Source organism: Heterodontus francisci, chromosome 8 (genome assembly GCF_036365525.1).
Source record: "Heterodontus francisci isolate sHetFra1 chromosome 8, sHetFra1.hap1, whole genome shotgun sequence".
In the NCBI taxonomy this organism is placed as follows: Eukaryota; Metazoa; Chordata; class Chondrichthyes; order Heterodontiformes; family Heterodontidae; genus Heterodontus; species Heterodontus francisci.
The window spans coordinates 43,317,869-43,345,632 of NC_090378.1; the positions used below are offsets into that span (position 1 = coordinate 43,317,869).

Below are 27,764 nucleotides of genomic sequence, written 5' to 3' on the forward strand. Positions count from 1 at the left end.
TGGGGGTGGGGGCCACCAGAGAATGTAAACTACAATTCCCAGACTGCCTTTCGTCATGCGTCATGACGTCACGCGAAGGGACGCTCGTTTAAACTGTGGAGAGTTACCGAGAGTGAGTGCCCTTCTCATGCCAGTTCATTATTACAAACATTTAGAGCCACTCTGCAGCTTCGGACTGTTTCTCCGGCCTTGAGAAGGCGGCGTTTGCTGTAGTAACGTGATGGTTTGGAGTGTAGAGTCTCTGCTTCGTGAAATATAAAGTTAACCCAGTGTTTTCAGTAAAAATGGCGACTACTACAGTTGGTGAAGGTTTATTTTAAATTATTTCGTCCTCTACGCCTCCTTTTTTGGTCTTCTCGCAGTGTTTGATCCTCCTGCAAAGCCTCTTCACTGTTGTGTAGTTTTGTGAGATTGCCGTTATATTGTTCCCTTCCTAATATCCAAATTTAGCCATTCTATTTCCAGTAATGGCTTCTACTTTTACACTGCCACCTCTAAATGTTCTTCTCTTCCTCGTCTCCATGTTGCCCCTTTTGCGAAATCATCTGGCTTGGGATAAGTTTCAAGTGTATGCTACCATGCCAGATTTATCTAGTAACCACCACTCCACTCAACCGCCCCTGTATATGGAACTGTTCTTTATATAATTCAGTAGCTGATTTGATTATCCAGTATGACTACGAGCTATATAATGATTCTATTGAAATGTTTCCCTCTCCCAAGCCAGCCTCCCAAACTTAATTCCATGCGTCCCTCGGATAGTTTACTCACATCTCCCAATTTTTATTGAGAAGTTTGTAGGGGATATCTGAAATATTCAATTTCTACTGTAAAAGTGTCCTTGCCTCTACAAGTGAACTGTCAGGCAGTTGTGGAACATTAGAATTGCTTGTGCTTTATCAACTCGTACATGAATCCCATTCCAACTCAATATTGGAAAAACTCAAAGCTGTTGTTTATTGCCCCTTCCAGCTATCTTCATCTACCTTCCCAGCTACTCTCATGCCGAAGTTGATCATTTGTAATTTTGAGCTCCTGATTGATGTTGAGTTGAACTTCAACTCCTCATATTATCCAACTGGTTGCTTCAACCTCTGCAACATAGGCCTTTAAATTGGATGCAGGGAGCCAGTGTAGGTCAACAAAGACAAAGGTGTAGGGTAAGCTAGACTTAATGTGGGACAGGATATGGGTAGGTGCATTTTGGACAAATTGATAGTTGTGGAGGCTGGATGATAGAAGGTCGTCAAAGACAGTATTGAATTAATCGAGTCTGGCCGTGACAGCAGCATGGATTAGGGTTTGAGGCCAAGGTGGAGTGAGCCAGACAAAGTTGAAGAGCTGGTAATAAGTGATCTTGGTGATGGAGACAACTTGTGGTTTGAAGCTCAACTTAAGGTTGAGCATGTTGCAAAAGTTGTGCATAGTTTTGTTCATTGAGTGATTGCCTCCTCTTCTTTGACCAATCAGTGGCAACAAATGCAATGTAATGGCAGAAACCAAATGCTAAATCTCAAGCCTTGTAGTTAAACTGAAGAAAGTTAGGACTTATTTGTACTTTGTCATACAGACATTTTGGTGGGCTAGAAGTGGTTGTGCTGTTTGGAGAAGTTAAAATTTATCTAGTTAATAACTAAATTGTTCTTACGACTGGGCAACAACACTAGTTTCTATTAATCAGACAATAAATATGTGGAAATTTTGGCACTGAATAATTGGGTGTCCAGTATCCAATCTAAACTAAAACACCCCATTTCTTACTTTAAAGGGAGGCTTAAAGAAATGTTAGAAAACATAAATCTGTCTTGATGCTTTCCCCCAATGCTTCTGTGTTCTCAGACGACTTGTCTGACATTCAGTCTTGGATGAGCCACAATTTCTTCCATTTACACATTGGGAAGACATAAGCCTTTAGACCCCATCGCTAACTTCACATCCATGCCACCGATTCCATTCTTCACCCCGGCCACTGGATCGGGTTTTGGATTGAACCAGGATTTGCAAATTCAGCATTGTATTTGACCCAGAGCTGGATTTCCAATCTCATGTTCTCCATCATAAAGGCTGCTACTTCCACCTCTGTAACATCACCTGTCCATGCTCCTGCTTCAGCCCATCTACTGCCAAAACCCTCATCCATGCCTTTGTTACCTCCAGATTCAAGTATTCCAATGATGTCATCTTCTACCCTCCTAGTGCCTCAGCTCATCCAAGAAACCACTTCCTGTATCCAAGTCCTGCTCACCCACCATCCCTGTGGTCTCTGACTTGTATTGGCTTCCAGCCCCCCAAAACTTCAGATTTTAATTTCTCATCCTTGTGTTTAAACCCCTTTATGGACTTGTCCCTCCTTATCTCTGTAACCCTCTCCAACCCTATAACTCTAGTCTCCATTGTGTTTCCCATTCCTTTCGACCCACATTGGTGAACATGCATGTGGGAATCTAGTCCCTCTGGCATTCCCATCCTGCACTTCTCTGCCTTCCATCTCCTTCTTTAAGACCTTCCTTAAAATCCACCTCTTTGACAAAGCTTTCAGTCACCCCTCCTAGTATTTCTTTCTTTGGCTCGGTGTGCATTTTTATCTGATTATGCTTCTATGTTACAATTACTATATAAATGCAAATTATTATTTTGGCAAATATTAATATTTGTATAATCCTATTTTTAAAAAATGTAAGTACAGAAACAAATGGATATTTTTGTTTCAAAATCCATGGTACATTAGCCATACAATCTTATCATTGGCAACAGCAACCTGCCAAAAGAAAAAAAGTGAAGTTTGTTGATTAATATGGTGCCTGGTGATGTATTTGAGGTTGCTATTGACATTAGCTGTGTTTACATTCCTGTAACAGAACATGAACTGGGACACACAGCTAAATTCCATACTGAATGATACTGACTGCAATGTTGCAAAAATCAAGGTAAGTGTGTCATGCTGCTGGAATGAATGTTATTTTTCCATTTTAGTTTGTAACTTCCAAATGTAAGGATGAATTAAAGGATGTGTTGCAAAAAAAGGCGTCTCAAAAGGTTGTCCAAGTTCAAAGTTCTTCTCAGGCCACTTTAAAAACAGAATTCAAGCTATGTTTTTGATTCATTCATTTGTAAGAACTATTGTAGCAATATTCCAGACTGGTTTGTGACTTTGTTAGTAATTGTAGCTTTTATACTTGTAACTGTTGATATTTGGTTAAGGAACATTTACGATTTGAATATCGTGCAATTTTAGACATCCCGTTATAGACCAATAGTAAAGCTGAAGCATGGATTAACTAGGATGATACCAGGGGTGAGAGAACACAAGATCAAAAGATAAATATGGAGGAGGAATGCTATTCAACTTCATTATTTAAAAAATCCTACTGTTCCTCCATGTGAGATGAATTGTCTCTTTTTCAATTCACGCTTGGGATATGAGCGTGCTGGTAAGGCCAGCATTTATTGCCCACCCCTAATAGCCCTTGAGAAGGTAGCGGTGAGCTGCATTCTTGAACCGCTGCAATCCATGTGGTGTAGGTACACCCATAGTGCTGTTAGGGAGTGAGTTCCAGGATCTTGACTCAGCAATAGTGAAGGAACAGCGATACAGTTCCGTCAGGATGGTATGTGACTTGGAGGGGAACTTGCAGGTGGTGGTGCTCCCATGCGCCTGCTACAATTGTTCAACTAGGTGGTAGAGGTTGTGGGTTTGGAAGCTACTAACGAAGGTGAGTTGCTGCAGTGCATCTTGTAGATGGTACACACTGCTACCACTGTATACCAGTGGTGGAGGGAGTGAAGGTTTAAGGGGTGCCGATCAAGTGGGTTGCTTTGCCCTGGATGGTGTCGAGCTTCTTGATTGTTGGAGCTGCACTCATCCAGTCAAGTGGAGAGTTTTCCATCACACTCGTGACTTGTGCCTTGTAGATGATGGACAGGCTTTGGGGAGCCAGGAGGTGGGTTACTCATCACAGAATTCCCAGCCTCTGACCTGCTCTTGTAGCCACAGTATTTATATGGCTGATTCATTTCAGTTTCTGGTCAATGGTAATCCCACGATGTTGATGATATGGGTTTCAGCGATGGTAATGCCATTGAACACCAAGGGGAGATGCTAGGTATGACTCCAACTCGTGGAGAGTTTTTCTCCTAATTTCCATTGACTTCAATTTTGCTAATGCTCCTTGGTCAAATGCCAATGGAAACTAAAATTGGAAGGGTGTAAAACGGGCAGCCAGTCCATTACTACTCATTCTCTACTCTGTGGTAAAAGTGAAAATATATTCCAGCATGTGAACAAGAATGGCTTGATCTCAATCCTAGATTTGCTTTTTACTAGTTTGGAAATGTATCCACTTGACTTATTTTTGCAGTTTAGTTTGAAGTAATTTCTTGGATCTACCTTTTCTATTCTCATTTACTATCTATTAGATCACCACTCAGTTATTACTTTTTGAGGCTGAAAAGCCCAGGTCACACCTCGGAGCTCTGACACTACTGACCAGCCTTGTTGCTCCTCTCTGAGCTACCTCAAGTGTTGAATGTCTCCCTAGTGTCTAGACCAGAACTAGATGCAGTACTAAAGGCTGTGAGTTGAACTTTAAACTCCACATCCCTGCCACCACCAAAGCTGCTTACTTCCACTCTACAACATTGCATGCCACTGTCCATACATTACACTGCCTCTGAAAAGCTTATCTATGTCTTTCTTATGTTTAATCTTGTTTTTCCCCTGCTAACCTCCTGAGTTCTGACTCGTACAAATTACAACTCACATCCTATCCTGCACCAAGTCCTGTTGTCCAATTACCTCTGCATGGGGAGGCAATGGTGTAGTGGTAATGTCACTGGACTAGTAGGTCCAGGCCATAACTCTGGGGGCATGGGTTCGAATCTCACTGCAGCAGATGGTGAAATTTGAATTCAATTAATACATCTGGAATTAAAAAGCTAGTCTAATGGCGACCATGAAACCATTGTCGATTGATATAATTACCGATCTGGTTCACTAATGTCCTTTAGGGAAGGATATCTGCCATCCTTGTCTGGCCTACATGTGACTCCAGATCCACAGCAATGTGGTTCACTCTTAAATGCCCTCTGAGATGCCCTAGCAGTTCAAGGGCAATTAGGGATGGGCAATAAATGCTAACCTAGCCAGTGACGCCCATATCCCATGAATGAATTAAAAAAAACAACCTGCACTGGTTCCATTTCTGCCTATGTATCAACTTCAAAATCACCTGCAAATTCCTCAATGGCCTTACCCCCCTCCCTATTTTTGCAACCTCATTTAGCCCCCTGTTCTTGTATGCACTCTCTGCTATACCAGTTATTAATATGTACATATCTGTGGAGCTGATTAAATTGTGTTAAGCCATAACACATGGGAATCAGTAATACTGTTAAGCTTAGTGGTATGAAACTACTGTTTTGTGACGCATAGGTGTCACCAGTAGGAACACAAACATGCCAGATTGACTAAAACTGGTAGCAATAGTGTCATACCAGAGCAATGTAAGGGAATCCAATTTTGCTTGCTTGATTTGTATCATTTCAAAGATGTTGTTCTCCCTAACTTAATTCCATACCTCTCAAATTGATTAGGTCATCTGGCTGTGCTGTTAAGAAGTGCAACACAAACAACTTTGGAGAAAGAAATTTTGTTCAGCCTTCCTTTTCTTCCCTGGCCTGCATCACATCTCCATCACACCATCTCCTCCTGATGGTCAATTAAGATTGAGAAGCAAATAAGTAGCAACCCATGTGTCACAACACTTATGGCCTCGGTTTTGTGGTAGGAATAATGGTGGGGCTATCAATGCTCATTGTCATTAAAGAGTAAAAGAGACAGTAACTTCCCTTGTCTACACATGCATCGTTAAATGCAGAAATCAGAAAGTTGCTGTCTGATTTGCCCTGCTCCTCCAGAAACTTAATTACACTGATATCTCGCCAAGAGATTCGGCATTCAAACAGATGAAGGACGAAAAGCTAGATACCCAATAAACATGCCAGAAAAAGTTAGGGCTTGTCTTTCAAGTTTAAATTAATTTTTGATGGTGTGATAAGTCTTAATTCCAATCAAACAGCACCTCTGCCACTGAAAACTTTACGTGTAGAGTCTTATTCCTTCAGATTATTGTTTTTTTTTAAAAAGCAATCTTTTTTTCTTTTTCTTTCTGTCTGTTTTATCTCTCTCTCAATCCCATATTTCCTTCCCTCTTTTTATTTCACCGTCTGTACATGAATTGAATATTCTAACTTCTACTTCCCGGTTCAGACTTTGTGTGCCTCAGTAGGGACCCTTCAATCTGATTGGTTGAAGAGACACACTACTGCGTGCTCTGTTCACACAGATCCCAGATCCTCGATCCCCTATTGAGGGCACTGCACTGTATCAGACTCCTGATGGCTGTAAGTTGCCACTCAAAAGCCCGTGTTAAGTGTGTGGGCAGCTGTAACCTTAATTAATGGAGAGCACTGTTAGTTTGCCACTGGCTACAAAATCCAGGCCTATGCTATTCCCAAAAATATTACTGTTGAACATTTATATACAGTACTGACAATTAATGGAAAGACTTTTTGCCTTTCTTCACAGAAAAGATTGAATACAGCAGGGTATTATGCAAAAGGTATGTCTTTTTGTTTGATTTACGGAATAGATTTTTGGCCACCTTTCTTGTTTCTGAGGGTGCATCACTTGGGACCAGTTTTGTTTTCCAGCCATTTCCCAGCTGGGAGAGCAGAGACATCCTGCTCCCATGGTTATGCCAATGTCCTCTTAATCTGGCCACTGGAAGGTATCACCCTTTTAATTTCCCTCCATTCTACACCAGGTCATTAAAATCAAGACTTGAAATTTTTCATGTGCAATGGTTGGTGTTAGCCTGCAAGGTACAAAGCAATATGTGCCAGCAAGGATAGATTATTTTTCTCTGATTCTGGTGGAAAGATTGCACCAAAGGAAAATATTATGCCACCTGAGAGAAATTAACATATACCTGAGAAATTAATGTTTTGTGGTGTAATCACCAAATTATGCAGTTTTCAGTAGTTTCGTTTTCATATTTTATGTCTTTTTGCTCTTTCAGTTGGCTCACTTGACAAAATGGAACATGTTCGGTTCAGTGATCCTATATCAGTTCCGATGGAACCCTCTTTCTATTCAGATATGTTGAACTATCAATTACCGAAAGAAGAATTAATGGGTATCTACAGGCAGCTACAATCCCAAGGAAAGGTAAGTGTGACAGAAGTAAATGAGAATGTTGTATATTTTAAATCGTCGATGTCTTTCTTTGTCAGTGTCTCTGTACTTGTCTATACATGTAACCCAAAAATAGAGTCCAGTTGTTTCCTTAGGAGACTGTAATGACAGTGCAGGACATGGCATACTCCAGATACACTTGTTCAAACTCAGTACAAAGCTAACTTCCTCAGGCGAACTTGTGCTCCCAATGTGACCTTTTACACAAAGTAAACTGAACCACCATCTTGTTATTTCGGTATATACTGGAAATCATACAGTTTGCCACATTAAACTCCTGATCCAGACTTGTTTCTCCTATTGCACTAAAAACCTCAAAGAATTAGCTCTACGTCCTTACAGTCACAACCCAACATTAATACTATGATATGTCCACCTGGAAATTCTGACATTGAAGTTCAGAGGGTCAGGGGGAGATCCTGTAATCACCCTACAATTGGCAGGTGCCTGTACCAGTAAGGGTGTCTTCTCCTAGAGACCATATTCTGCCACTCCAGGAGTACAGGGATCCCCCCCCCCCCCCCCACCACCGCACCCCCGCCCCACCTCCGAAATATCCAAATATCCCCTTCGGCCCATTAATTGGTGAATAAAAGCTCTATTCAGGGATCTTAGGCTGGAACCCCAGTTGGTTCTCATGTACGTTGTTTGGTGGATTGGTATGCCTTGTGTTACCAGCTACTTGTGTTTCGCTGAGTCTCTGTGAGATTGGAGACTTTGGAAGTACTGTCTTTGGAATCCCTTTCCACGTCCTCCTCCTGCATCAGTGACCTTGTAGGAGATGCATAACAGCTAGATATCATCTCTAGGACATGGCTGACATCTAGTGAATTCCTAGGTTTCCGCCTAATTGACAGCCTTCTGCTGCTGGATATTTTGCTGCACTGTTTCCATGATATGGGTGGAATTTGCAGCTAACATTTTTAATTAAATCACTGCATCACCCTTGCAGTGACAGTCTGCATACTAGCCAGTAATATATGTTTTCTGAAATACAGAGAAATCAAAATAGTAGATCATTTCCTCCAAAGTATTTATTTTCATTTCTGGTGGTCAATATTGTTCTCTGTGTCTTTAGGCCATTGAATCTTTACATCAGGCTTTATTGAGAGTTGAAACAGAAAAGGAGCAGCAACAGCAGAAAATTCGATCATTAGAACGTAATGCTTTAAAACTTTTTTACTTCAGATATTAACTTGTTTTTATTAAAAATGCAATCTGAATTCAATTTACCAATTTGTTGTCCGGCGTAGAAGATATTCGGCGATTACAGAGTCAATCCGAAGAAAGAAGTTTGGATTTCCAATTGGAGAGGAAGATGGAGGAATGGCGGAGAGAAATGTCAAATGAAATGTACAGCTTGCGGGAGCAAATACGACATGTGGATGGGAGTTTTAGTCATCGAAAAATCACAATTTCTAGTCTGATGCAAGAAGTCCAGGAAAGGTAGGAACTGGTTATAGTAATCATTGCTTTTGCAGCTTTTGTGGCCTTGTGATTTCGTAGTAAATTTGTGTCTGACTTTCATGATTTTATTCAAAGCCATTGATAGAGTAATGAGGCTGATACAATATTTCAAATAAATCTAAACTATCCTTTTTAACGCAAATCTTCAGTTTTATTTAGCTGATTGATTAACTCTTTGAGCTGGGAGAAATCGGCTTTGATCTACCACTAAAGAAACTAACTACTGCTGCCATTTCAGTTCTCATTGCAGTCATGAAAATATGTCTTATCACTTGGTGCCCCAAATCAAAACTATTTTGAAAAAGAATACTAAAAGCAGGAATCTTGTCTAGAATTATTTTACCACTGACAATATTTAACTGTATCCTGAAAAACTGATGACAATTGATAAATAATCCAGTGGAAATATGCTTTAATCAAATACTTCATTCGCAGCAAAAAAGATCTCTGTGAAGAACATGATTCACTTCGAAGGGAGATTGATAATATGAAGCACAAAATACGTAAGTGCATGTGCATTAATGGGTTGGTGTTATGTTTTAATGCCTGTAGACTAGAAATAGTTGGCCTGTTTTCAGTTTTGCTTTTTCCCTTTTTGACAAACGATGAAAGGATCAGTGTACCATAAATAAAACTTTTATTTAAATTTTGAGAGGAGGGGAAAAGAGCTAAAGTGTAGAACAAGGAGTTCTACATAAGAGGGTAGACATTTGATCCGCATTACTGAAAGATCCAGAAATCATGTGATGTGGGACAATTTAAAAACCTACATCATAACTTATTGCACTCTTTACAACTACACCAGTGGAACTCTGTGGTACTTGACATATTGAGGAGAATATGGAGACTTTAGCAACCTGCACCACATGTTTTGGGCCTATCCAGGCAGGTCCTACAGAAAAACTGTCAAAGAAATGGGGAGATTAAAACCGTGCTACATTTCACTTACCTTTTGCTTCTTTGAAAGAACTTACGATTTGCCGCAATAACAATGTGTATTTGTGTACCACTGATAACACAGAAAAACAAACATCCAAGGGCACTTAATAGCTGATAAAAGGAGTCCGTGTCAAGCCTTTTGCAAAAGTGTTAGGACAGGTTACTGAAAACTTGGTTAAAGCAAAGTGTTTTGAGCAGGTTTTGGGTGGTGGTAGGCTTGAGTGTCGTTTGCATTTGTATGGAATCTGACCCTGTGTTTTCTGGTGATGCTGCTGATGAATAACAATTAATTGAGGAAAAGGAGATCGAGGATGAATCATTGGGGAAATCTGGGGATGGTGTGCAGGGGCTGGAGGAGAAGTCATTGCTGTAGATGCGATGGTAGTATCGTGACAGATGAAAATGGACCCTTGGAATGGCAGGCCTTCTGAGGTGGACCACAGAGAGGTGATAATAGCACTGTGTAATGTTGCAAAGAGATCAAGGAAGATTATGTACCATGGTCATAGTCACAGAGGATATTGATGATGACTGACCATTATGGCCTCAGTGCTGTGGGTAGAACAGAAACTAGAATGAATGGATTTGAATAGGGAGTTATGGAAGAGCTGAGCCTGAAGTGGAGAGGTGATGAGACATGCAGTGATCTTGGAAAAGAAGAGGTTGGAAATTGGATGGCACTTAGATGGGGGATGGGTCAAAGGTGAACCATGTGAGGTGGCAAGGATTTGATGAGGGTGGGTGGAATGGAGATGGGGCAGTTACACACCAGTGGAAGCCATGAACAATGTCAGTGACCATTAGGGTGAGGAAGGATGGTTGAGATTTCAGATGAGGAAGGCATCAAGGAGGCAGGAGATAGGCCTCATAGAAGAGAGCTCGAAGTGGGTGGGGAAGGTGGTAGAGAAGCTGCAAAGTTTTAGGTGTCTTGGTAAGAATGAGTAAGGGCCGGAAGGTGGCACCTTGAGACGAAGAAGCCCATGAGCTCCTCGCACAATGTTAGAAGTAAGATCTGAGAGGCTAAGAGAGGGGGATGAGGAGGCAGTTTTCAATGAAGTATTATAAAAGGAAGAAAGAAAGAATTTTCATTTATATAGCACCTTTCATGACCTTAGTGTGCTCCTAAATGCTTTATAGCCAATGAAGTACTTTTTGAAATGTACTCACTGTTGTAATGTAGGAAATGTTCTTATCCTTTGGGTTGACCCTGGAGTAGTAGGAGGATTTGACTATTAAAGGGGCAGCATCGTAATGCTTGATACTGTCCAGCCAGATTCAGAAGTGAGCAACAAGAGCTATCAGAGACTATAGTTAGGAAAAATATTGCGAGGTTGTAACGCAGGTTCACTAGGATGGTGCCTGGTATGAGAAGATACAAGTACAAAGAAAGATGTGGCTATTTTCCTTTGAACAATGCAAATTATGGGGCACTGTAATGGAAATGTTTAAACTTGTGAAAGGATGGGACCGGGTAGGTTGAAGCAGACTTTTCAGTACTTGAGGGGTCAGGATTAAATGTAAGAGATTTAGAACAGTGCAAGAAAAACATCTTTATACAAAGAGTTGTGAGGCTATGCAATTCACTTCCAGAGTTAGTGATTAAGGCAGAATCTATGCCAACATTCAATATTAGATTGAATAAGTGGATAAAGGAAGAAGGAAGAGATATGGAAACAGGACAGGTAAATGTGACTGGGATTATTTGCTCACATGGAGGGTAAATGCCAGCCTGAAGTGGTTGGACCCAATGACCTGTTTCCGTGTAGTAACTTACATACATTTCTTTGTATTCCATATGTGGATGATTTGTGAGATGGCCGGGTGAGGTGGCAATAGAGTGCATAGGGTGTCGTTGGGAAGGGTGTGGTTAAGGGGCAGAGAGGATGGAAGAGAGGGAATAAGGAGAATTAAATTGGATATAGAAGTCGCTGAGAATGCATAATTGCTTTGAAAAGAGTAAAGAAGTTGCTTTGGGACTTGGGAGGCAGCAGATGGAAAATAGCCCCAGCCTATCCAGTCTCTCTCCATAGCTGAAATGCTCCAGCCCAGGCAACATCCTGGTGAATCTCCTCTACACGCTCTCCAGTGCAATCACATCCTTTCTATAGTGTGGTGACCAGAACTGTACACAGTACTCCAGCTGTGGCCTAACTAGTGTTTTATACAGCTCCATCATAACCTCCCCGCCCTTATATTCTATGCCTCCGCTAATAAAGGCAAGTATACCGTATACCTTCCTAACCACTTTATCTACCTGTGCTCCTGCCTTCAGTGATCTATGGACAAGTACACCAAGGTCCCTCTGACCCTTTGTACTTCCTAGAGTCCTACCATCCATTGTATATTCCCTTGCCTTGTTAGTCCTCCCAAAATGCATCACCTCACACTTCTCAGGATTAAATTCCATTTGCCAGTGCTCTGCCCATCTTGCCAGCCCATCTATATCTTCCTGTAATCTAAGGCTTTCCTCCTCACTATTTACGAAACCACCAATTGACCCTAGCACCAGAGAGGCAACATACCATTTTGTTCCTTGGTAGGGGAGTTTTCCTAGTCCACTAATCCTTTTCTGACCAGCGTGGCCGATTCTTGTCTTAGTGTATTGTGGGTTTTATAGATCTTTGCCATGTTTTCTTCCTTCGTCTATGTCTGTGCTTCCCTTGACTTTCATGCTGCACTTAGGTTAGTGCGCATTATTTTCCTTTTGTTTCCATGGTCTCACAATTTTTATGCTGCAACATTAAATGATTTTTCTCTTACCATGTAAACCAATGAATATCTGCTTCTACAACCACTTGCGAGTACCTCTTTCTCTTTGTTCCTAAACTTTTCTTTGTTTTAAATTGGGAAGAGAATAATCATTTTTTTTGTGATCATTTTTTTGTCCAGAACCATTTAACCTGCTGGATGTTTCTTATGTTTTGTTTAGGAGACTCTGTAATGTAACGTTAGGTTCAGAGCATGATCAGAGCAATATATTTGGAATGTTGAGACCACTTAACGTTTTTTATATATATATATATTTTTCACATTGCATTAAGAAATTTGCATTGGCCTGGCTGATGATGTTAATCAACTAAGCTGCCATGTATATTATTGTACAGCAATTTTTCCCTTTATATTAACATGCAAAAGTAAGATGTTTCACCAAATATTCTCCCTTTCCCAGGACTCCAGTCAATAGGCAGTTGATGTAATGTGATAGTAACCTGTATTTTTTTAAAATCAAGCTTTATCATTTGTTCTTGAAAGTCATATTTCTGGAGATACTATCAGAAATTCCTAGTTCAGAAAGGCAATAGGCCAATTTACTTTTATTAATAAATGTTACCCAATTATAATGAATTTGCACTGTATTATTTCTTAGGGAGACAAGAGGAGGAACTGCTGAACCAGGTTTCTGATGTAAAGGAACTTAAGCAATCACAGGAGAAAAACAGTAAGGTAGATCACTACATTACAAATTAAGGATGTTTTGTTTTATTTGAAATATCTTATTTGGCACTCTACGTTTGGTAATACCAGTCTTGGAGAAGCACAAGTAGAACCTGGCACTCTGAAGTACAAAGTTTGGTTAATGATTTTTTACTAGTGCGCACTATTTTTCAGCTAGCTACTGCCTTTATGTTGTTCCTCACTAAAACTCTGAAGTACATGTATATTAGAGTCATAAAGTTATTTACAACACATAAGGAGGCCATTGAGTCCATGCCAGCTCTCTGCGGAACAATCCAGTCAGCCCCACTCAATCCCTACAGCTCTGCAAGTTCATTTCCTTCATGTGCCCATCCAATTTCCTTTCGAAATCATTGATTGTTTCCACCTCCACCACCCTTTTGGGCAGCGAGTTCCGGGTCATTACCACTCATTGTGTAAAATTGTTCTTCCTTACATTTCCACTGCATCTCTTGCCCAAAACCTTCAATTCGTGTCTCTTGGTCCTTGTACCATCAGTTAATGGGAACAGTTTTTTCTTGTTTACCTTATCTAAGCCTGTCATAATCTTGTACACCTCATAAACTATAAAATTAGTCTTTTGCAGTGACTGTTCCAGATTATTTTGCAATTTCACTCTCAAATTCTACTTTACAGATATATTTGATGAAGAAATATAACATGCCAGTGAGTAGGAGAAAATTCAGTAAACTGTCCCTTTCACTGAAATTTCTCTTTTATAATGCTGCTTAGTATTCTGCAGCATGTATTTTGTGAAAGGAGTTTGGGATAGTTTGATCCTGGATGTTGTATTAGTCAATGCTACTCAATAATTTGAAAAGGAGGACATACATGTTGAACTTGAGATACTAGATAGCAGAAACCAGTATCTGGACTTAAAAAGTTAGTCTAATGATGACCATGAAACCATTGTCGATTGTTGTAAAAACCCATCTGATTCACTAATGTCCTTTAGGGAAAGAAATCTGCCATCCTTACCTGGTCTGGTCTACATGTGACTTCAGACCCACAGCAATGTGGTTGACTCTTAAAATGCCCTCTGAAATGGCCTAGCAAGCCACTCAGTCCAAGGGCAATTCGGGATGGGCAACAAATGCTGGCCTAGTCAGTGACGGATAAACGAATAAGAAAAAACTAATCTTGGGCATTTGTGAATGATCCTGAATGCTGCCACACGTTCATATTAAACTGGAAATTGAGCTAAAAATTAACTCTTCTGGTCAGAGATTTTAGAGCTTAGGTGTACAGTGAAAATTAAATCAGTTTGACTTAGACTAAAACACAATTGTTGTTTCTTCCGGGATGTTGCAAAATACTGCAGATGCTGGAAATCTGAGATAAAAATAGAAAATGCTGGAAATACTCAGCAGGTCTGAAAGCATCTGTGGAGAGAGAAACAGTTAACATTTCAGGTCTGTGACCTTTCATCAAAACTGATGAAAGGTCTCAGACCTGAAACGTTAACAGTTTCTCTCTCCATAGATGCTCTTTTTTTGTTTTGTTTAATGTAGTTTTGTTTACTCTAAGAAGTATTAGTAAAATAAGTTTTTGCCCAGAGGAAGCTTCTTAGCCAAAATCTCAAGAAATGACCACAGTTGCGCACTGCTGTTCAAAAGAAAGAATTGGCCTCAGCGCAGACCAGTAACAAACCGCATTGCCCAGTTTAACACAAAAACTTAAAAAGCAGGAAGTAAGAAGTTGACTTTATGACTTTATAATTGAGTTTAACAGCTCAAAACTAAAGTTTGCAACCAGGAATATTTTTATACTTCCTTAAAACCTTTTTGTGATGCTGATTTTTTTCCTCTTAAAATGTACTGCCAACATATGTCACTGGACAAAGCACTGCAGCGATTAAAAATGAGAAAAAATACATAAAGTATGCATAAAGGAACCACCGCATTTTTGTCACCTACTTTGTATGTCCAATGACTTTCTTTCTGTTGTGACTTTTGATCCAGTTTGCTTTTTTAAGAGAAATGTAAACTGGTCAGAAAGCTTTATGCTTGAGTCGAGGGCAAGTGAAACAAGTTCAGTGTTAATAGAGAGAAATGAAACACAAAATGCTGGAAATAACCAGCAGGTCAGGCAAAATCTATGGAGAAAGAAAACAGAGTTAGCATTTCTGGTCAATGATCTTCCGTCAGAACTGTTCTAACCTGAAACAATACCTCTGTTTCTCTCTCCATGGATGTTGCCTGACGTCGTTTCCAGCATCCACAGTATTTTGCTTTTGGAAATAGCAAGACATAGTCTGACTAAATAATTGTTTATTTGGATTTTCTTAGCAAATCCTGTAGTAATTCTCTCAGTTTTGATTGCAATGATTACTATTCAAATAAACTGTAGTACTTTGGCTTGCTTAAGTGGTTTGTCTCAAATCATGTATTAACTAAAATCCTTTCTCAGTACTGAAGGAGTGCTGCACTGTCAGAGGTGCTGTTATTTGGATGAGATGTTAAACTGAGGTCCACCTGGGGTCTCAGATGGGTATAAAAGATCCCATGGCATTATTCAAAGTAGAGTATGGTGTTCTGGCCAATATTTACCCCCCAACTAACATTATAAAACAGATTATATGGTTATTACCTCTTTGCTCTTTGTGAGACCTTGCTGTGTACAAATTGGCTGATGCATTTCCTACATTACAACAGTGACTACACTTAAAAAGTACTTCATTGGCTGTAAAGAACTTTGGGATCTCCTGAGGTTATATATATTAAAATTATACTTGCTGACTTTTTTCTCTGATAGATTCTGAGAGAACTGATGAATAAGTATCAATCTCAGTTTTTGGACATTAGCAAGTCAGTTCATGAACAGGAGTGTGCTGAGCAGGAGCTTACACACATCAGGTGAGTGGCGTTTACTCAAAGGTATTTAATCTTGTGCTTAATTATGTATGTTTATACAAGAACATACCAATGCTGAAGGTTTGCTAAATATTCTACTGTTATACTTTGTACTGATGGGTAGCTCATTGCTGAATGATTTGACATAAAGGGCAATGGCCTTTATTCACATTTCTTTAAAAATACGACATTGTCCTCATTTTCTTCAATTGTCTCTCTGCCTATCTCATCAAAATCCATTCTCCATGAGATGGGTCACTCTGGCTTGGAAATGTCTGTCATGTAAATTCTATGGTCAGCCATTAGGATCACAAGATAATTATCAGTGACTGCCAGTCAGCCATCATTTGCATAACTAACTTGTATCACTAGGGATCGGCTTTGTAGCTCTTCTCAAAATTGTCTCCAATGGTTGTGAACAGAACTGGACGGAGCACTCAAGCTGTGATTCAACCAGCACACTATGTAATTTTATCATTAATTTATCTGACTTTAAAAAAAATTAATTCATGATGCAGGTGTCGTTGGCAAGGCCAACATTTAGCGCCCATTCCTAGTTGCCCTTGAGAAGGTGATGGTGAACTGCCTTTTTGAAGCATGTGGTGAAGGTACTCATGACCTTCGAGGTGGTGGAGGTGCTGACAAAGAAGTCTTGGGGAGTTACTGCAGTGCATCCTATAGCTAGTGCAGCCAAGTTACTCCAATACTGGAGGGGATGGACATTTATGAATGGAGGAAGAAGAGTGGAAGAGCAGGTGATAGGGGATTCGTTAGTTAGGGGAACCGACAGGCATTTCTGCGGCAGTAAACGTGACTCCAAGATGGTGTATTGCCTCCCTGGTGCCAGGGTCAAGGATGTCACGGAGCACCTGCAAGACATTCTTCTGGGGGTGGGTGAACAGCTAGTGGTTGTGGTCCACATTGATACCAATGACATAGGTAAGAAGGGGGATGAGGTCCTGAAAGCAGATTTTAGGGAGCTAGGAATGAGATTTAAAAGCAGGACCTCAAAAGCAGTAATCTCAGGATTGCTCCCAGTCCCACATGCAAGTGAGCATAAGAATAGGAGAATTGAGCGATTGAACACGTGGCTGGAGAACTGGTGTAGGAGGGAGGGCATCAGATTTCTGAGACATTGGGATCGGTTCTTGGGCAGGTGGGACCTGTACAAGATGGACGGGTTGCATCTTAGCAGGACTGGGACGAATATCCTCGCAGGGAGATTTGCTAGTGCTGTTGGGGAGGGTTTAAACTAAATTGTCAACTAAATTGTCAACCTGAGGGAGAGCTCAGATTGGAGGGAAGTAAAACTGGTAACTTGTCAGGGGTGTGGGAACCAGGAGCAAGTATTCGAGGAATACCAAGGTGCACAGAATACTAGCGGAGCTAGATAGCACGAGAGTAGGGAATAGTAAGTTATTACATGGTGTCAGAGTAAGTGAGAAAGTAATAAAGTCTGAATCAGGGTTAATGTGCATGTATGTGAATGCACAGAGTGTGGTTAATAAGACTGGTGAGGTACAAGTGCAGATTGCCATGCGGAAATATAATGTTGTGGCTATAACAGAGACCTGGCTCAAAGAAGGGCAAGACTGGGTGTTAAATATTTCTGGATACAAGGTGTTCAGGAAAGTTAGGAATGGGAAAAAAGGGGGAGAGGTGGTGGTATTGATTAAAGAGAGCATTGCAGTGCTGGAGAAAAAGGATGTCCCAGAGGGGTCGAGGACAGAATCAATTTGGCTAGAGCTTAGGAACAACAAAGGTGCAGTTACATTGTTCGGTGTTGTCTGTAGGCCACCAGCTAGTGGGAAGCGCGTGGAGGAACAAATTTGTAAGGAAATGACAGAGAGGTGCAAAAACTATAGGGTAGTTATAATGAGGGACTTTAATTATCCAAACATAGACTGGGATAATAATAGTCAAAAGGGCAGTGAGGGACAAGAGTTCCTAGAGTGTGTTCAGGAAAATTTTCTACAGCAGTATGTTGCTAGTCCAACAAGAAAGGAGGCACTGCGAGACTTGGTTTTTGGGAATGAGGTGGGCCAAGTGGATCAAGTATCAGTAGAAGAGCATTTAGGGGATAGTGATTATTGTATCATAAGGTTTAGGCTGACTTTGGAAAAGGACAAAGAGCAATCCAGGGTAAGAATAATTAACTTGGGGAAAGCCAACTTCAATGGGGTAAGAATGGAGCTGGAGCGAATAAATTGGAGTCAAAAGCTGGCAGGAAAACTGTTAGATGAACAATGGGCTATCTTCAAAGAAGAGATAGTTCAGGCACAGTCAAGGTATGTTCCCTCGAAGGGGAAAAGTAGGGCAAACTAATCCAGAGCTCCCTGGATGACAAAAGAGGTAGAGATTAAGATAAAGAAGAAAAAATGTGCTTATGACAGATGCCAGGTAGAAAATACCAGGTAGAGAACCAGGCTGAATATAGCAAGTCCAGAGGGGAAGTGAAAAAGCAAATAAGAGAAGCAAAAAGAGAGAGCATGAAAAGAGACTGGCAGCTAGCATTAAGGAAAACCCCAAAGTTTTCTGTAGGCATATAAATAGTAAAAGGGTGGTAAAAGGAGGAGTGGGGCCGATTACGGACCAGAAAGGGGATTTACACATGGAGGCAGAAGGCATAGCTGAGGTATTAAATGAAAACTTTGCATGTGTCTTTACGAAGGCAGAAGATGCAACCCAGGCAATGTTGAAAGAGGAGGTAAGTCAGACACTAGAGGGGTTTAAAATTAATGAAGAGGCAGTATTAGATAGGCTGTCTGTACTTAAAGTGGATAAGGCACCAGGGCCAGATGCGATACATCCAAGGATACTGAGGGAAGTGAGGGTGAAAATCGCAGAGGCACTGGCCATAATTTTTCAGTCTTCCTTGGACTCTGGGGTGGTGCCAGAGGGCTGGTGAATTGCAAATATTACACCATTGTTCAAAAAAGGGTGTAAAGATAAGCTCAGCAGCTAAAGGCCAGTCACTTTAACTTCGGTGGTGGGAAAACTTCTAGAAAAAATAATTTGGGACAAAATTGATAGTCACATGGACAAGGAAAACCAGCATGGATTTCTTAAGGGAAAATCATGTTTAACTAACTTGCTGGAGTTTTTTGAGGAGGTAACCGAGAGGGTTGATGAGGGCAATGCTGTTGATGTGGTTTACATGGACTTTCAAAAGGCATTTGATACAGTGCCACACAACAGAGTTGTGAACAAACTTGTAGCTCATGGAATAAAAAAGACGGTAACAACATGGATACGAATTTGGCTGAGTGACAGGAAACAAAGAGTAGTGGTTAATGGATGTTTTTTGGGCTGGAGGAAGGTTTGTAGTGGAGTTCCCCCAGGGATCAGTGTTGGGACCCTTGCTTTTCCTGATGTATTTTAATGACATAGACCTTGGTGTACAGGGCACAATTTCAAAGTTTGCTGATGATACAAAACTTGGAAGCATTGTGAACTGTGAGGAGGATAGTGTAGAACTTCAAAAGGACATAGACAAGTTGGTGGAATGGGCAGATAGGTGGCAGATGAAATTCAATGCAGAGAAATGTGAAATGATTCATTTTGGTAGGAAGAACATGGAGAGACAATGTAGAATAAAGGGTACAATTCTAAAGGGGGTGCAGGTGCAGAAGGACCTAGGTATATATGTGCATAAATCATTGAAGGTGGCAGGACAGGTTGAGAGAGCAGTTAATAAAGCATACAGTATCATGGGCTTTATTAATAGGGGCATAGAGTACAAAAGCAAGGAAGTTATGTTGAACTTGTATAAAACACTAGTTCGGCCTCAGCTGGAGTATTGCGTCCAGTTCTGGATTTCGCACTTGAGGAAGGACGTGAGGGTTTTGGAGAGAGTACAGATTCACGAGAATGGTTCCAGGGATGAGAAACTTCAGTTATGATAGATTGGAGAAGAGAAGGCTGAGGTGATTTGTTAGAGGTACCACTTGTGAAAGGATTGAGAACGAGAGGGCACAGATTTAAAGTATTTGGTAAGAGAAGCAAAAGTGACGTAAGGAAAAACATGTTCAGCAGCAAGTGGTTAAGGTCTGGAATGTGCTGCCTGAGAAGGTGGCAGGTTCAATTGAAGCAATCAAAAGGGAATTAGATAGTTATATGAAAAGGAAGAATATGCAGGGTTATGGGGAGAAGGCAGGGGAATGGAACTGAGGGAATTGTTCTTTTGGAGAGCCAATGCAGACATGGTGAGCCAAATGGCCTCCTTCTTCTGCACTGTAACGATTCTGTGAGGATGAAATGCTGATCAAGTAAATTGCTTTTTCCTGGATGATGTTGAGATTCTTGAGTATTGTTGCACCTTTCCAGGTAAGTGGAAAGTATTCCATCACAATCCTGACTTGTGCGTTGTAGATGGTGGAGGAGTCAGGAGTTGAGCTATTTACCACAAAATATCCATCCTCTGACCTGCTCTGGTAGCTATGGCATTCATGTGGCTGGCCCAGTTGTGTTTGTGGTAAATGGTGATCTCCAGGCTTTGTGTTGGTCATGCCATTAGCTCACGGGGAGGTGATTTCACTCCCTTGTTAGAGATGGTATTTGCCTGGCAATTGTATGGCATTGAATGCTGCTTGCTACTTATCAGTTCAAGTTGAATGTTGTCCACGTCTGCCACATATGGGCATAGACTTCATTATTTGAGGAATTACAAATGGCGCTGGACACTGCAATCATCAGCAAGCAGCTCCACTTTTAACTTAATGATGGAAGGAAGGACATTGATGAAGCAGCTGAAGATGGTTGGGTCCAGGATACTGCCCTGAGGAACTGCTGCAGCGATTTCCTGGGGCTGAAATGATTGGCCTCCAACAACCATAACCATCTTCCCTTGTGCCAAGTATGTCCAACGACTGGAGAATTTTCCCCTTGAACCACATTGGCCTTCTAGAATGTAGTCTCACTAAGAGATCTAAATGACTTCACAGATTGCTGGAGCAGAGCACAAATAGGTTTACCAAATGAACTCCAGGGTGAAATTACAGTATTTTCATTGTGGTCACTCCCATCTATCCATTATTTTCTGTAATATCCAAAAGACTGTCACTGAAGAGTTGAATCTGAATAAAGCTACAAATTTAATCTGCAGTAGATTACTAAAATATTGTTCCACCCTAATTACGTAAGGACATTGTTCCACTACACCTACAATAATATTTTCCTTAATTTATTGTTAATTCTGAGTTGAAATTCTTTCTAGATCCACAATTGCTGGTTTGAAGGAACAACTGAGAAACATCCGTCTAACTGACAACCAGACCAGTACACCATCAAAACCAGGTGTGTGCAAGCTGCTGCTTAATTTGCAAGACAACTTGGTTAACATTTCAACCAGGTTCTCTCCCTTCATTATAACTGCTCCGATGCGTTCTTATTAATTAGCCCTCAGTTACTGTCGTCCTCCCTTTCAAAGCTGCTGTGTTCAACTCTCCCTCAGAAACCCACCTTTAAGTGATGTCCTGGCAAACTACCATCCCTTCTTCAACCATCCTTTCCTCTCCAAAGTCCTTGAGCGTGTTGTCATCTCCCAAATTCCTCATCTGTCTTCGAGCTCCATATTTGAATCTCTACAATCAAGATTCTATCCCCTGTTACATCCCTAAAGTGGTTCTAGTCAGTGTCAAAAATGACATCTTCCGTGACTGACCATGGTGCATTATCCCTCCTCATCCATTTCAGCCTATCTGCAGCCTTTGAGACATTGGCCATGCCTTCCTCCGTCACTTCTCTGTTGTCCAGGCATGGTTCCACTCTTGATTATAATGAGCAATGGCTTTTTTTTCCTGATTCTGCACTGTTACCTCTGGAGTTCCCCCAAGGGTCTACCCTTTCCCTCTTTCTTATCTACTTGTTATCCCATAGGCAACATGATCTGAAGACACCAGAGTCAAGCCCCATATGTATACTGACAATATCAAACACTACCTCTCCACCACCTCTCCCAGTCCCTCCACTGCCTCTGTATTATCCTACTGCCTGTCCAACATCCAATCCTAGATGAGCTGCTATTACCTGCAATTAAACATTTGGATGACCAAAGCCATTGCCTTTGGCCCTGGCCCCAAACTCTGTGCCATCAATGCCACTCCTCTCCCCAGCCACTGTCTCAGTATAAACCAGACTGTTCACAACCTCAGTGTCCTATTTAATCCCGAGCTGAACTCTGACCCCATGTCCTCTCCATCACAGGGACCATCCTTGCCTGTTTTTGCTCATCTTCACCCTTGCGTCAGCCGATCACATGCTGAAACCCTGAACCATGGCTTTTGCCACCTCTAGACTTAACTGTTCCAATGTTCTTCTGGCCATCTTCGCATCCTGCAGCTTCCATAAACTTCAGCTTATTAAAATCTCTGCTGCTGCTATCCTATCCTGCGTCAAACCTATAGGGCATTCGATAAGGTGCCACACGAAAGGTTTATATGCAAAATAAGGGCTCACAGAGTTGGGATATATATTATATAATATATTAGCATGGATGTAGGATTGGCTAATGATTAGGAAGCAGAGAATAGGGATAAATGGGGCATTTTCAACTTGGCAGGCTGTAACTAGTGGAGTGCTGCAAGGATCAGTGCTGAGGCTGTTTACAAGCTATATTAATGACTTGGACAAAGCGACTGAGAGAAATATATCCAATTTTGCTGGCAATGCAAAGCTAGGTGGGAATGTAAGCTGTGAGGAGGCTGCAAAGAGATCTAGACAGGTTAAGTGTGTGCAACAAGGCAGCAGATAGAGTATAATTTGGGGAAGTGTGAGGTTATTCACTTTGGTAATAAGAATTGAAAAGCTGAATATTTTTTAAAAGGCATGAAACTAGTAAATGTTGATCTGAGACTTTGGTGTATTCTTACAAGGAACACAAAATTTGCAAACAGGTAATAGCAAGCAATTAGAAGGCAAATGGCATGTTGGCCTTTATTGCAAGAGGCTGGAGTACAAGAATAAGGAAGTCTTGCTGCAATTGTACAGGGCTTTGGTGAGACCACAGCTGGAATATAGGTTTGGATTTCTGTATCTAAGGAAGGATATAATTCAAAATAAAAGCAAAATACTGTGGCTGCTGGAAATCTGAAATAAAAACAAGTGTAAACAGTGGCGCGGAGTCAACTCCCCCTTGGCCTCTTTATTCCCTTCACCCACTTGATCCTGGCCGTCACGTGGGACTAAGTCCTCTTAATTCAGGCTCAGGCTGGGTGTTTGGGATATCGGGTTACAGGAGAGCCACCCTTCACCTAATCCACCGGCTACAGTTAATGGCTTAGTACAAAGAGGAGGAAACTCAGTCCTTTCTTTAACTATCAATTTACTTTATTCACGTTGTTATACAATGTAAGAATAAGGCTTATACACTTGGTTAGACAAAAGCATGCAACTCAAACTGGGTTATACAGTTAATAACAAAGCTAGCTAGAATCGATAAGCACACCCACTAGGTTCCTCTGACCTTTCCCTAACCTAATCACAGAAAACAAAGGAAAGGGGAGAGCTGACGCTGGCCAGGCGTTCCATTCTCTCTCTCTTTTATGTCGTCGCCACGTTGCTCGCTCAGGGTCTTCCAGTTCCGCGATGGTTGGTCTCCGGAGTTTCTCGCTGGCTCTATGCCCGAGATTTTCCATACTTATTCTCTTTCTTATCTCTTCAAAACTGTGCTTTTTCTTTACGGTTGGTTTAGGCTTGCTCACCTCGTTCGTATCTTCTCCTTATTGGCCCAGACCCAAAGACCCCGGTATCACATCGTGAACAAATAAGGCTCTATTCCTGTGATCTCTCTCCTTGTCTTGTCACATAAATTAATTAGTTCAAACTGGTTTTTACCAACACAGACCAGTGTCTGAGCACAGGTTACTATAGTTCACAAACAATCCAGCAGTTTGTAACAGATTCTGTACTACTTGAAGCCCCTGGCCAACACAAGAAATGGTGGAAATACTCAGAAGGATATAATTCCCTTGGAGGCGGTACAGTGAAAGTTCACTAGATTGGTTGGGGTGAGAAGGTTGTCCTATGCTGAGAGGCTGAGTAAATTGGGCTTATACTCTCTGGAAGTTAGGTGATCTCATTGAAACATACAAGATTCTGAAGGGGTTTGACAGGGTAGACACTGAAAGAGAGGGTAGTTCCCTGGCTGGGGAATCTAGAAAACAGGGGCACAGCCTCAGGATTAGGGATTGATCATTTAGGATTGAGATGAAGAGAAATCTCTTCAGTCAGATGCTTCTGAATCTTTGGAAATTCTCTACCCCAGAAAGTTGTGGATGCTCCCATCGTTGAGTATATTCAAGGCTCAACTAGATAGATTTTTGATTTCTTAGGGAATCAAGGGATATGGGCAGCAATCAGGAAAATGGGGTTGAGGCAGATGATCAGTCATGATCATATTGAATGGTGGAGTAGGCTCGAGGGACCACATGGTCTACTCCTGCTCCTATTTCTTATGTTCTTAAGTTTCATCACACATCATCCCTTTGTTTATTGACTGACGTTAGTTCCTGGTCTCCCAATGCTTCAATTTTAAAATTCTCATCTTCATGTTAAAATCTGTTCATGCCTTGCCCCTCCCTATCTCTGTAACCTTCTCCTGCCCTACTACCCTCCAAGAACTCTCCGTTCCTCCAGCTCTGGTCTCTTGTGCAACTACCATTCCCTTTGCGTCACCATTGGCAGGATGTTCCTTCAGCCATGTCGGTCCTATGCTGCATACTGTGCTGCCTTTCCAGCTGCCTCTTCTCCTTCAACATTTATTAAAATCCACCATCTCCACCAAGCTTTTACTCATCCCTCCTAATATCTCCTTCTTTGGCACAGTGCAATTGGTTATGCTCGTGCGAAGCATATCAGAACATTTTTCTATGTTAACTGTGGTAAATAAATATAAGTTGTTGTTCCTGAGCAGATTTATTGTCACAAGACTGATTTCAACCGTATATGCAAACCTACAATGGAGTATTTCTATTTGGTGCACCCTTAGGATGTTATGTAGGGTTCAAGGCCTAGTTCCAGTGGTAAGATCACTCATTGTAAACTCCCCCTCCTTCCCCATCACTAAGCCCTGTAGAAACACTCTCTCACTGACTCAGTAGGTAAGAGCACCATGTTGTACTGAGCCATACAGGCCCAGTAGGATCCTTGGTTTAATCTCAACTGAGTTAGCCATTCTCAGTCAAGTCATCATTGGAGGTACTTCAGTTGGTCTCAGGGCCAGGATTTGAATTAATTGATTACTATCCAGTGGCCCTCGTTGCAAGAATGTGTGTAGATTTTGGTACTAATGGTCCTGTGGTATTAATCACAATCAAATAGCTTGTCAACACTATATAGTCTCACTTGCACATGAAAAATGAGATAGTAGAGGAGTGAAATGCTCAGAGAACTGTATCCTAATATAAGTCTCTGCTTTCAGGGGAAATTGGGGGATATCACTTTCTTTCAATAATAAATGTGGGAGTGAATAAAATAAAATAATTTCACTCTGATGTTCAGGAGGCTGTATAAGTAAAGCTTGAAATATCAGCCAAAACTGAGGCATAATTTCACCATTATAATACAAAAAGCATCTGGGTAACTGTTTGTAAAATCAGAGTAATTTAAATCTAAGGTTATTTCCCTTGGAAACCTACCATTTCAGTTCTATACATTCACTAAGGTACCATTGAGGAGCCACATGTGCTGGATCTCACAGGCCTGGATGCTGAATGGAGTGGCATTACTATTAGACTGGGGACAGTTCAAAGTGAGGACATCTTAGCCAGAAATTGTATTTTTTTCTCTGTTATTGCAGCAGGCAGGCCATTATCTGGCTGTGCTGTTCATTTCAGATACAAGAAAACTCTACCAAATGAAGAAACAACCCAATACCCAGTCGCTAAATGAAGATGAAGATTCTGACTCCAATCTAAGTTGCACTCTCAGTCTGGTAGACATTAGCTCAGATGATGACTTTTCTTCGTTGCAAGATCTTGATTTAGATCCACCAAGTAAAAAAGGTAAAGCCTGGAAATCTGTTGATTGTAAATGCTGGCTGAACAACCCAGTTGTTGTAATGGCAGACCATTCAACTTAAGATTTGGTTCAAATCGTATTCTCCTTAATGTGGACTTGTTCTAGTTATCACGAAAGGCTGGGGCAAGAGAAAGCTGATGGGTCATCTTATGGAAGTCTTTAAGATAATGAAAGGGTTTGATAGGGTAGGTGTAGAGAAGGTTTTTCTAGCTGTGGCAAGCTCAGAACTAGGGGCCATAAATATCTATAATAGTCACTAATAAATCCAGTGCGGATTTCAGGAAAAACTACCCAGAGAGTACATAGAATATGGAACTCATCACCACGAGGAGTAGCTGAGGCGAATAGCATAGATGCATTTAAGTGGAAGCTAGATAAATACATGAGGGAGAAAGGAGTAGAAGATATGCTGATAGGTTTAGATGAAAAGGAGTGGGAGGAGGCTCGTGTGGAACATAAACACTGGCATAGACCTGTTGGGCCAAATGGCCTATTTCTATGTTGTAAATTCAGTGCAATTGTTCTGCTAGCTACCAATCTGAGGGGAGACAGGAAAAGACAAAACAATACCAGCAGAGGTTGTGAAGAACTTCATGATGGAAAACATCCTGCCACCCCCCACCCCCAAACACCCCAGCTTAAGAATGGAAAAGGTGATGGATTTGGTGTTTTTTTGTTTTTTTTTAAATGGAATAACCAGTGATGGAATTACATTTTCATCCACAAGAACAAAAATTTGTTTTTTGGCAGTTACCTTAAGATATGGAACAACATAAAGATTATATTTTCCAGTAGCTAAGTATATCTGCAAAGCTTGGATTCTTTATCAGTTTGTATCACCCATGTACTTTTTCAATATCCCAAGTTGTCAGTGGAGAAAACTGACATTTTTATTGTATTTTTCTCCAAATACTACAAATCATAGAATAGTACTGCACGGAAAGAAGTCATTTGGCCCATCGAGTCTGCACCAGCTCTTTCGAAGAGCAATCCACTTAATATCATTGACCAGGAATATATTTTTGACACATACCAGGCAATGTTTGAACATCATGCATTAGTATCTCCTCTTCCACTATGTTCCCTTTAAAGTGTGCTTTTCCAATCTTTTCTTCTGTAGTTTCCCTATGATGCTTCTCTGAAACTTCCATCCATAGAGCATTGCTAACGGGATCTACGATCATGGTACTCAAGTTCACATTCACCATCCTATTCAGTGTTCTTCCAAACTTTTGTGACGGCTGCTCTGAGTAACTTTGAAAACATGCACCTACAACAACAACTTGTATTCATATAGTGGCTCTAAAGTAATAAAACGTCCCAAGGCACTTCACAGAGGCATTATAAAACAAAATGATTGAGCCGCATAAGGAGATATTAGGGCAGATGACCGAAAGCTTGGTCAAAGAGGTAGGTTTTAAGAAGTGCCTTAAAGGAAGAAAGTGTGGTAGAGAGGTTTAGGTAGGGAATTACATAGCTTAGGGCCTAGACAGTTGAAGGTATGACCACCAATGGTGAAGCGATTAAAACTGGGATGCTCAAGGGGTCAGAATTAGAGGAATGCAGATATCTCGGAGGTTTGTAGGGCTGGAGATTACAGAGATGGGGGATAGGCCATGGAGGGATTTGAAAACAAGGATGAGAATTTTAAAATTGAGGCGTTACTTACCTGGGAGCAAGTTAAGGTCAGCGAGCACAGGGGTGATCTGTGAACAGGATTTGGTGAGAGTTAGGATACAGGTAGTAGAGTTTTGGATGACCTCAAGTTTGCAGAAGGT

General features: G+C 41.1%; 1 protein-coding gene across 6 annotated transcripts in view; it reads left to right on the forward strand.

Annotated features, from left to right (window-relative positions):
* Positions 1–52: 52 nt before the first annotated feature.
* LOC137372785 (coiled-coil domain-containing protein 159-like) overlaps positions 53–27,764 on the forward strand; it is a 36,147-nt gene continuing 8,435 nt past the window's right edge. Inside the window, exons 1-12 of one of the 6 annotated variants that reach the window (XR_010975499.1) lie at positions 53–112; positions 2,859–2,927; positions 6,587–6,620; positions 7,080–7,228; positions 8,334–8,415; positions 8,509–8,701; positions 9,158–9,225; positions 13,029–13,105; positions 15,872–15,972; positions 21,185–21,264; positions 25,803–25,970; positions 27,107–27,171. Coding sequence is in view for 5 of the 6 variants with exons in the window: in XM_068037029.1 (XP_067893130.1) it covers positions 56–112; positions 2,859–2,927; positions 6,587–6,620; positions 7,080–7,228; positions 8,334–8,415; positions 8,509–8,701; positions 9,158–9,225; positions 13,029–13,105; positions 15,872–15,972; positions 21,185–21,264; positions 25,803–25,970 (1,078 nt within the window). In the remaining variant the exon portion in view is untranslated. The other 5 variants (XM_068037029.1, XM_068037033.1, XM_068037030.1 and 2 more) reach the window with 5 other exon arrangements.